Below are 10,964 nucleotides of genomic sequence, written 5' to 3'. Positions count from 1 at the left end.
CAGGAGACAGCAAAGCTCGACTAATAAAATACTGGACGCAGTAAGGAGGAAAAAACTATGAAAGAAAAATCAATTATGTATAATTATGTATTAAATTATAGTAAAAAAATAATATTTGTTAACATAAATTCCAAGATCAAGGGGAATAATTCTAGAAATAGTCATGCTAGAGTTATGGACCTTGTCACACAACATTTGTGTAATGATAAGAAATATATATTTGAAGTTTGAAGTAGATACCTTAAAAAGTAAAGAAGTTATTATATTTCTTAAAGAAAATCCTAAGTTCAAAGAGAGATAAATCTGTAAATATTGCTTCAAGAGTTATGAACATTGTCACATAAAATGTAATTGATGATAAGGAATAAGTATTTGAGGTAGATACCTTTAAAAATAAAAAAGTTCTAATAAAAAATAACATTTTTCTAGTAAAATAATCTAAGTTTATGGGGAGATAATTCTTGCAATATTGGTGCTAGAGTTATGAACCTTGTCACATAAGATGTGGATGCTGATAACGTAAATATATTTGAAGTATGAAGTTGATCCCTTTAGAAATAAATAAGTAACAGTAAAAAATAATAATTTTTATGGAAATTCTTAGTTCAAAGGGAGATAAATCTGAAAATATTGGTGCTAGAGTTATGAACCTTGTCACATAAGATGGGGATGATGGTAAGGTACATATATTTGAAGTATGAGGTTGATCCCTTAAGAAATAAAGAAGTAACAGTAAAAAATAGTATTTTTTAAGGAAAATTCTAAGTTCAAGAGGAGATAAATCTGAAAATATTGGTGCTAGAGTTATGATAAGATGTGGTTGATGATAAGGAAAATATATTTGAAGTTTGAAGTTGATACCTTAAGAAATGACAAAGTTATAGTGAACTAGAAACTTTTCAATGTTAACACAAACCATTTTCATACAATGTTCAAGGCACTGAAAGTATTCAGTCTAAACCTTTTGAAAATAGCATATTTCATATTTGTAGCCAAAATAATGGCTACATACATTTCAGTGCTGAAACTGAAAGTTCAAAATTTTTCCAACATTCAAGAAAGATAAGTTTGTCCAAAATCATTGAACCATGACCAAATTCAAACTTAAACTGCTTATTCCTAAGATGTATCTATATTATTTTCAAAGTGAAAGGGACATAACTCTGCCAAAAAAAAAATCATCGAACCATGACCAAATTCAAACTTGACCTGTATTTTCTCATGACATATCTATATGTCAAGTTTGAGTTGAATGTGTTGTACCATTGGGGAGATAATGAATTGAAACTGAAAATTTCATATTATTTTAAAGTAAAAGGGGCATAACTCTGCCAAAAATCATCGAACCATGACCAAATTCGAACTTGACCTGTATTTTGTCATGACATATCCATATGTCAAATTTGAGTTGAATGTGTGCAACCGTTACTAAGATAATGAACGGAAACTGATGATGACGGAATGACAGAATGACGGAATGACGGAAGGACGGAATGACGGAACAGGGTAACACTATATGCCCCGCCCATTACATGGCGGGTGCATAAAAATATTTTACTGCACCAAAACTTTAATCTAAAATCTGGACGCGGACCGTCACGGGACGCCGACGCCGGGGCGAGTAGGACAGCTCTCCATATACTTCGTATAGTCGAGCTAAAAACTACTATCTTACAAATATTTCAAAATACCAAGTTGAAAGAAATCGGAGTGACATTTCAAAATATTAAAAGGTTAACATTTTTGCTCTGAAAACGGAATTCTTTCATCCATTTTTCCTTGTAGAGTGCTATGTGATGGTACAGGACAATATTGCGACCTGATATCCGGAACACATGTAATCAGAATCATATCAAACATAGAGGGAAACGAATAAATTACTTTGGTTTTGTTTTTTGTAATAGTTTGTGATTCTAAAAGTAACAATTGATTAATCATATAATGTAATCTAATAACCAATATAACAATTAAAACTTTAGCTTGAAATATGATTAGGGCTTACAGATTAACAAACATTTATATATGACCCTGGGCGCACTGGATCCAGGGATTTTTCTGAACCTTTGGACTGTGGCACGTGACCATGCTGAATGATTTATTTTCAACTGTGTTAGTAACGCAGTAGATTATATAAAGAAGAACTAGGTCAATATTTTTGCAAAAGATGTCATAAGCTTTTGATGGACATGTGGGCCTTCAAGATATGCATTGCAATTAGCTCTAAGTGTAATCTTGACCTTTGAACTGGAGTTTGTATGAAGCAATTCATTTAATGGTGGTAAACATTGCTACAAAGTATCATACAAAAGGGCTATTATGGCCCTAAATAGGTCACCTGGGTCAGAATACTTGTTCATATGGGTTTTCGGTAGACACACATTAGAAGATGTTTCATGCTTAACATGTAAGCTCATTGGGTTTTTAAAAGAAGATTATTTAAGTTTCTGGATGAAATTGGCTTAGTGGATTATGAGGTAATAGAGCTCCACCTGAATATAAAACATCTCCATGAACAAGAATAATTTTGACCCGAGGACTTTATTTGAACAAGCTTGGTAAACACCCACTAATAGATGTTTCATGCCAAATATCAAAGTGCTATCTTTTTGGGTTTTTTAAATGTAGATTTTGTAAGTTTTTACTATATACATAATTATAATGAAAATTAATGACCCCCCGGAGCGGGGCCAATTTTGAGCCCAGAGCTTTTATTTAAACAAACTTGGTAGACACTCACTAGAAGATGTTTCATGCTTAATATCTTAGCTCTAGCCCTTTTTGTTTTTTAACGCAATTTTTTCAGTTTTTACTATATACTTTTAAGGAAATTAATGACCCCCCTGAGTGGGGACCAATTTTGGCCCAAGGGCTTTTTTTAACAAACTTGGTAGACACTCACTAGAAGATGTTTCATGCCAAATATCTAAGCTTTAGCTCTTTGTGTTTTTTTAAAGAAGATTTTTAAGTTTTTTCTTGAAATTGGCTTAAAAGATTATGAGGAGATTCCATTTAAAGTAAAAGTTAACGGATGATGAAAAGCCCTCACAAAAGCTTACAAAAGCTCATCTTGTCACTTTGTGACAGTTGAGCTAAAATTTAAGATCATTCACTCATTTCTTTTTTCCCCAATTAACCACTTTATTCATGCAAAATGACCAAATAATGAAAAGTGTTGCACTGCTTTTTTCTCAAACCAGGATAAAAATCTTGCAAAAAAATGAAAATCTACTCTATATTCATTACGATCTTTTGCAGACTTTTCTATTTTAAGCGTCTTAATTGATTTATGCAAGAATTTCAAATTTTTTGTTTTGAGGTGTTTTTTACCAGGTCAGTGGAGCTCCCTTAAAAATATTTCAATTTTACATTACAGAATGACTTTCATTTTTGCAAAATAATGATCAGGTAAATGCAGGGTAAACTATATACTCCAAATAATTGATCTTGAAACTCATAAAAAATTCAAGTTAACATTACCTCAGCATGACTTTCGTCTTTTTTCACAGCAGCTTCAAACAATAATACAGCATTTGGTATATCCCCTTGTTTTAACTTCTCAAGACCAGCTTGGAAAGGATCTGGGTGATTTATCAATGGGTTGTCTTCTTCAAACTTGTATTCCTGTGGAATATAACCATAAAAATATACATTGTACTAATTTACACTGCATTAGTTTGGAATGCCTTATATTGGAGGAAAAAAAGCTGACTTATTTGAAATTCATTATGTGGGGCATTAATTTTTGTGGTTTTTATGGATGGGTCAATCCACGAATTTAGAGTATTTTTGATTAATCTAAAATCTTTTAATTATCGGTATTAAACAGTTTTTTGATAGGTTCAATTTGTACATCATACTGTTTGAGACATTCATTTTGTGGGTCAATGATTTTGTTGCATTTGGTGTTTATTTTTCACAGTTCTTAGACAAGTTTTGGTTGATACAGATTTTTTTGTGTATGTATGAAATAATTTAAGATCTAAAAAAAATTTTTGTCATGGGCTGTAAGATTTATTTTTTGTATAACATTATTTGCATTTTACTTTTTTCAAAGACAATCTACAAATTTAAAACCTACAAACACTTCATTTTTGACAGAACCACTCAATTTCATGCCCACAAAATTAAGTAAATTCAAAGTATTTATCTAAAATAGTAATGAAAACTGGTAGTGTAAAAAACAAGTTTATTTGCTGGTAGCAGATTCTTCGAGTGCTAGACTGACTCTGACAAACATAAATGAATTTTAAATTTTTAATGTCCAGCGATGATTAAACCAACAGCATGAGATGTGTAATATTTTCAAGAAAGTGCACTAAATGAACCATTTAGTTGTAACCATGACACCATCCCCCAGGGGCTGTCAGATGGTTAACATTCTTGCTAAAAGCCTCAATACCACAATGTAGACACATCCCCAGCCATTTTTGGCACCAATTTGACCAAAACATAACAACTGCATTGACCCAGTTGTATGGGGATAGATGTTTAAACATGGAGGTCACGGTAAAAACTTGGCTAATTTTCTCTCCCGTTCAATGATTTCAATACTTATGAGAAGAATTACAGATTGAACACAGCTGAAGTCGGTGCCAGTGGCCAAGAGAGATATTGCACTTTTCATTCATATTTCCCTCATAAACAGTCATTCAACAAAGTTTGCAATTTTCACTGTTAACATAAATTTTTAATGCTCTATAGGGGGTTTCTTTTTTTTTCCAAAAGTTAAATACAAAGTAATAGTAATCCAAATGAATGCATTATCTTATATGGCTGTGTGTCTTCAAAATCTGTCAACCATGCATTTTCCTCCCCCGACCTGAAATCAAAATACATATTTAAGTTATAATTATTTAAAATAAAATTACATCAGATCTTTAAGTTGTTGAAGCTTATTCTGGAGATTTTTTCAACAATCTGAATCTAAACATTCACTTGTATTTCTTAAGGAGGTAATATTCTCTGATTTTAAAGCTGCGCTGACTGAGTGATGTCAATTTCATGTCCTCTTTTTTACTACAAACTTTACAGAAAATATAAAAATGACCCCACCCTACTTTTGTGTAATCAACTTGTCCTTCTTTGAATCAAGGTCAAGATCCAATGGGAGTTTGTGAGGTTTCAATGTCAAAATAACTGGACAGCGTGCTGGACTATTTTAAGTGTTTGATAGGAAAACAAAAGCATGGTTATGAAGAAGTTCGAAAATGGCCATAATTCTGTCAAATCAAAGTTAGAGTTATAGGCCTTAGAAAGTGACCTCCTATTATGCTCTAAAATGAGTATGTGAAGTTTCAACCCATTCCCTTCAGTAGTTTTTGAGATACCAGCTTGCAAGTAAAACTTTACCAAAGTATGAAGTTCGAAGTATGCGGATACCTAGGTGAGTACAATACGTCTCCCTCCCTATTCTAAGAATAGTCAAGGTAATAAAACTGAGTTATCAAACAGCATAGAATGCAGTTAAGTCAAGTCAAGTAATATTTATTATATAAATACAAGTATAAAAAACATATAATAACATAGATCCTTATTTTGGATATTTAATCATGTAAGTAGTGTTTATATTTCGCTTAATTAACTCACTTTAGTTGAACATCATACAAGGGCTAGGATTGTCAAGTTCGTAGTCGTTTATGGAGGTAAAAAGTGATTTGTTGGTGGCTGTTTATGGATCACTATCAACGATTTTTTATATAGTTCATACACAATTCATACACTTAGGTGTATATATGTGTACAAACACTGACCTTTAGTAAGCTAGCAAGATAGCTTCTTCAACTGAAATAATCTAAAATCACAGTTGGGAGCCTTGAGGAACCAGCAATTTCCAGTCAGAAACGATAACCATTTGGTCGAAACCCTCCAAAAAGATAATAATACATAGAGGCTATTGTAGTAAAACTGTTACCTCTTTGTGGTATAAAATGTTGTTCAGCGCCCTCTATCTCCCTCATTTCCTGTAGTAAACTGCCCATGTGGAATGTCTGAGGTGCCAAAAGAAATTTTGAGATTTGTGAGAGGCTAGAAATGACCCCAGCTCGATCATAAGGTAACGTGTAACCAACGTTGAAAAGCCTTTGACTCTATCTCAATCCATTGAGAAGTTGCAGCACTTTGAAATCAATTTTGATGGAAATAATCAACGCAAAACAGTGATTTTTTGGCAATTTTGAGATGTCCCCTCGTTGCCATGGTAACATGAAATTTAAGACTGAGCATGTTGTTACAAAGGCAATTGTCCAGTCAATATTTTGCTAAGTTTGATTAGTATTGAGGCAGTTTTTATAGTTTTATATAAATTTGAACTTGTAACGGGAGACTTTTCAATGAAAATAGCCATTTTTCACAAAATGCTCATGAAGTAATGGGTTAAAGCAGCACGCCTCCAAATAAAACCAAATAAATGTTAACTTTCAAGAAAATTTTGGAAATGTATTGAAAAGTAAAATATTGTGAAGAGAGTAATTTATACATTGCAAACAGCACTTTACATCAACATAAATTACCAAAAAGAGATCAAATTATGCAAAGTTAACCCTTTCTTCATAAATCTCACAGAAGAAATATGGTGTATACATATATATTAACACATAACACATGTGCATATTTTCTTATCCATTTATTTTATGTTCTTTTTGTATTTTGATACAAAATATAATATGAACAATCTATCAAATAAATTATCATGAAATAAAGAAATCTAAAATCCCATCAACAAATAATAAAATATCAAATATAATAAATGTATAAACACACATTCTCATTTTTCTTTTGTCAAATGGCGCGTAGTTATTAATTCTTTAACAAAATATCAAGTATTCTTAATGAATAATCTTTGATAAAAAAAAACTCAACTAAGGTTTTTTTTTGTAACAATGGTACTGGAAATATTATTTTCGAGATTTTTTACATCATTTGATGTAGGTTTATACCAGTAACTTGTATGCAGTGTGTTCAATCACTCTTGTTTTTTTTGTTTTGTTTTCTTCAAGAATAATAATTTTTATTGTGCAAAATCACCTAAAATATGCAATACAATCAGTTTAAATCCCACTAAATATTTTTTTTTTTTAATTTAATTTCAAGAACATGTATATTTCTTTATGTTATTACATATTTTCTGTTTTAAGTTGTCTATTTGATTATGTAAGATTTTCAAATATTAAGTTTTTAGGTTTTTGAACGTCAGCTGAGCTCCTTTCAAAATGATAATCAAGAATCTTCTGCGACTTTCATAATAACAAAGGAGACAACACATATTAAACCATGTGCAATCAGGAATGTAAAAACTGATGGAAAAAAGTAAAACTCTTGTTTTAAATTTACTATGCCATGATTAATTTCACAAATTAGCCATGATTAATTTCACAAATTAGCCATGATTAATTTCACAAATTAGCCATGATTAATTTCACAAATTAGCCATGATTAATTTCACAAATTTTATTGTTAAAAAGAACAGTGCTAAACTATATCAACATGACAGAAAAACACATGCCTTGTCCAAAAAATAAAAATATTCTAATATATATATATATATGTCTATATATAGAGATTGTATTGTATTATTTTAACAGAAAAAATGACAAATCTTCAACAGCAAATGAGCTTGAATAACAAAATTCGTCGGCATGGTGCAAACATTATGTAACTCTTTATGTCATATGAGTTACAGCCATGTCGCACAAAGCCCTAAAAATGTCAAAAAAGTTTCCTTTTCACCCTTTATGACACAGAACTTCTAAATGCATGTACAAAACCAAAATAATGTGTAGACTGAAGCTATTAAACAAAATCATTTAAAATTAACATAATTATAACCAGGTGAACAAAACCAATGCCACAAAATTGCATGAGCAAATCTGACAGTAGAAATAAAAACCAATTCTTTCTGAATTCAAAATTCATACACACACATACACACAACAACAAAAAAAGAGTTTTTTTTCAGCAGATGAACTTTCTTGACTCTATTTAAAATGCTGGTTGCCATGACAACATACTTACATGTATGTCCTTAGACCTCATATAAGTATAGAGGAATGGTGAGCCAGGATAAATGTGCACTCACAACAACCACTATATTGTTTTGTTTAAAGAATTTTAGTATGCAATAATGATCTCCCTTTGAATTAAAAACAGAGTTTTTAAGATTAAAAGCATGACAATTTAATTGGTATGCGCTAAGTTATAAACAAGGTGTCCTGTGAGTTTGAATGGTGTACATTGTAAAAAAAATAATCTTTTATGATTTTGTGTTGTTTTCAATGCTTCCAAGACATTACAACTTTCCAGAATGTTACTCCTTTTTCAATAATGTATATGGATTAAGTTTGTTTCCATAAAAAAGTTTATAGTAAAATGCTCAATTTGGCAAGCATATAAAAACCTGCAAAAATTATCTGATTACAAAAAAACTATTTGCATTTTAAAGGGGACTTACTTCTCACTTTAGGATTGATCATCAACAAATAAAATCACAGGGATAATTAAAACAAACAAAAATATTTAGAGTACAAAACTATTTCAATTTTAACTGACAAATAAAATCTAGACATAAGTTTTAATGAGAGTTCAATTTAACCACATAAACCAAAAATTTTAATAATTGTCAAAAAAAAAACAACAACAAAAACTAATTTGTAAGATCTTGCCTATTTTAATGTGCAAATTACTTTCTTAGTTCACTTCATAATATTTTACTTTTAAATACATTTTTAAAATTTTCATGAAAATAAGTATGAACCTAGAGGCATGCTGCTTTAAATATACAATTTTTCTGGCGCTTTTTTACAAGAATTTATCAAATACTTCCACATTTTTCATTTGAAAAGTGATGCTAAAATTGATAATTAAATGAGTTACATGATTTAAATATAAAATTTACTTTAAACACTCTTACTACATAACAAAACTGGAGAAAAGTAGAAAAGTCGAAATTTAGAATAAGTGCCCTTGACCTTTAACTTATTGACCTGCAACTCTCCCAAAGTGTCAAGTCAACATTAATGTACCTACATACTATATATCTAAGATAAGTCAGGTCTCAAGGTGAAGGGCTCATTGTGAAAAGTATTAAAATCTAATAAAAGCTTCAGAGAATCTGACACTGATGCCATTCAATTAGGTAACATAGTTCCATCTAATGTAGGTAGGTAACAAACTTTTGTAAAGCTACCAGTCAAAACATATATACATTATAACAGTTAACTAACAGTGATAGACAAAAAATAGCCAATTAACATCAATCAAAATACACATTTACACCTTTCCTAAATCAATTAATTATTTCAAAATACAATAACAAACAAAACAATCAATTCATAATCATAATGATATGTTTATTACTTGTTAATCAAATATCAATTTAAGAACACCTGGCAGGCAATCACTAATCTCTTCAGAACAATTATTATTACTAGTCACACATTTGTTAACATTCTCTACAGATTTACCTCCCTTTACCACAACAATATCACATAGTTTTGCATAATCACTTCTTGATTGATAATTAACTCCCGACCTGTTACCATTTAGCTTTGTCGGAACATTTAAACTAGTCTCATGAACAATAATCTCTTGTGGTTTAGATACTGTTGCATATTTCTCTTCACTTTTCTTGTTATCAGAGCTCTTTCTTCCATTTTCAACATTTCCTCTTATCCCATTTAAATCAGCATCTAAATCGCTATTAATCTGAGCGTTTTTATCATTTTGTAAACTAGAACTACTTTTATCTGTACAGAAATCTCCTCCCCTGATAATTGTATGGAAGTATGTTCCCCTGTGAGGCGAGTTGAAACCACAGTGTTCATCACAACCAAACTGCCGTGCCTGTGATAAATTTGAGCCATTTAAATTTTTATCCACTGAAACATCAATACACTTTCCATCATTTGAACTCCATCAAGAGTTTAAATTCAATCCGAACTCGTTATTAAGTCCGTCAACGTCTTTATTATCACAGTATTGATAAAGTTCCGGCCTCCCCATGAGGGAGATGGCCATACGTAATGTGCTCCAGATATTCTGTGACATCACAGACTGCGGGTCCTTCATTCCGTGACTCTGTTTCTGCATACTTAACGCAGCTAGAAAATGCTCCACCGCCTCCCTGATAAATAATGGAACTCAATTTAATATACATATATTATTTTTACAATATATATACTGTTAATACCTGAAGATATTTAAAAGCATTTAAAGCGCTTACAGAAATAAAAGTATAAAACTTTTAACGTAATTTATATTCTGCATTTCCCAAAACCTATTTTTGATATATTTTATGTTATTGTTTAATTAAAAAAGAGACACACGTATTTGAATTTAACCAAAAACTAAACTAAATTTTATATCTTTATTTCATATATACAATGTATATTTTATATTCATATTTAATTCTGGGGGATACATCTATATGTATTTAAAATAAACAAACAATAAAATATAGAAATGTCAGCCATTGATAAAGTAACTGAGTTAGGAATGTATAAACACATCTGAACAAGTATATTTACAAAATTTCAAACTATAAATGAATAAATAGATTTTTTCTGTTCTTTTAATTGGTAATCAAATGTGACTTCATGCAGTTACTATAGTAATTTATTACTTTTAATTATCATACTAGATGATATTTCAAAATACATGTTAAAATTCACATTGTATACTTCTGCTATAACTGCATACATGATTATATAAACACAGGTTGTTTTTTGTTTGGATTTTCATAGTGCTGTCACACAATAAGCTTCTGTGGTGAGATTTGGTCTTACCAATTGCTTCTGTTTGCTGCAAATTTGATTCCCAAAAACTGGCAATTTTGTTTACAAGTACGTGAGACAGCAATTTTGTTATTATATACGACTGGTGGTATTAGACTAACTTATAAAATAAAGGCATTAAATTTGTATTGCAGTCCTCAGACAGGCTATCTCTTTACCTTGATCAATTGTTAACAG

At 30.6% G+C, this 10,964-nt stretch overlaps 2 protein-coding genes across 2 annotated transcripts in view; both read right to left on the bottom strand.

Annotated features, from left to right (window-relative positions):
* LOC132760510 (peroxisomal targeting signal 1 receptor-like) overlaps positions 1-4,849 on the bottom strand; it is a 34,082-nt gene extending 29,233 nt beyond the window's left edge. The window contains exons 1-2 of the mRNA XM_060752501.1: positions 4,767-4,849; positions 3,478-3,623 (exon numbers count right to left, since the gene is read on the bottom strand). Coding sequence (XP_060608484.1) covers positions 3,478-3,623; positions 4,767-4,836 — 216 coding nt within the window. The 5' untranslated portion in view covers positions 4,837-4,849. The remainder of the gene's footprint in view (positions 1-3,477; positions 3,624-4,766) is intronic.
* Positions 4,850-8,735: 3,886 nt separating this feature from the next.
* Positions 8,736-10,964, bottom strand: part of LOC132760461 (peroxisomal targeting signal 1 receptor-like) — a gene marked incomplete at its 5' end in the record, with an annotated part of 39,451 nt that continues 37,222 nt past the window's right edge. Inside the window, one exon of the mRNA XM_060752436.1 lies at positions 8,736-10,117. Within this exon, the coding sequence (XP_060608419.1) occupies positions 9,910-10,117 (208 nt within the window). The remainder of the gene's footprint in view (positions 10,118-10,964) is intronic.

Source organism: Ruditapes philippinarum, unplaced genomic scaffold, assembly GCF_026571515.1.
Source record: "Ruditapes philippinarum isolate M1 unplaced genomic scaffold, ASM2657151v2 ctg2401_1_1_1_1, whole genome shotgun sequence".
NCBI lineage: Eukaryota > Metazoa > Mollusca > Bivalvia > Venerida > Veneridae > Ruditapes > Ruditapes philippinarum.
The sequence above is the reverse complement of the archived record's forward strand: the minus strand, read 5'-3'. Positions and strand labels throughout refer to the sequence as shown.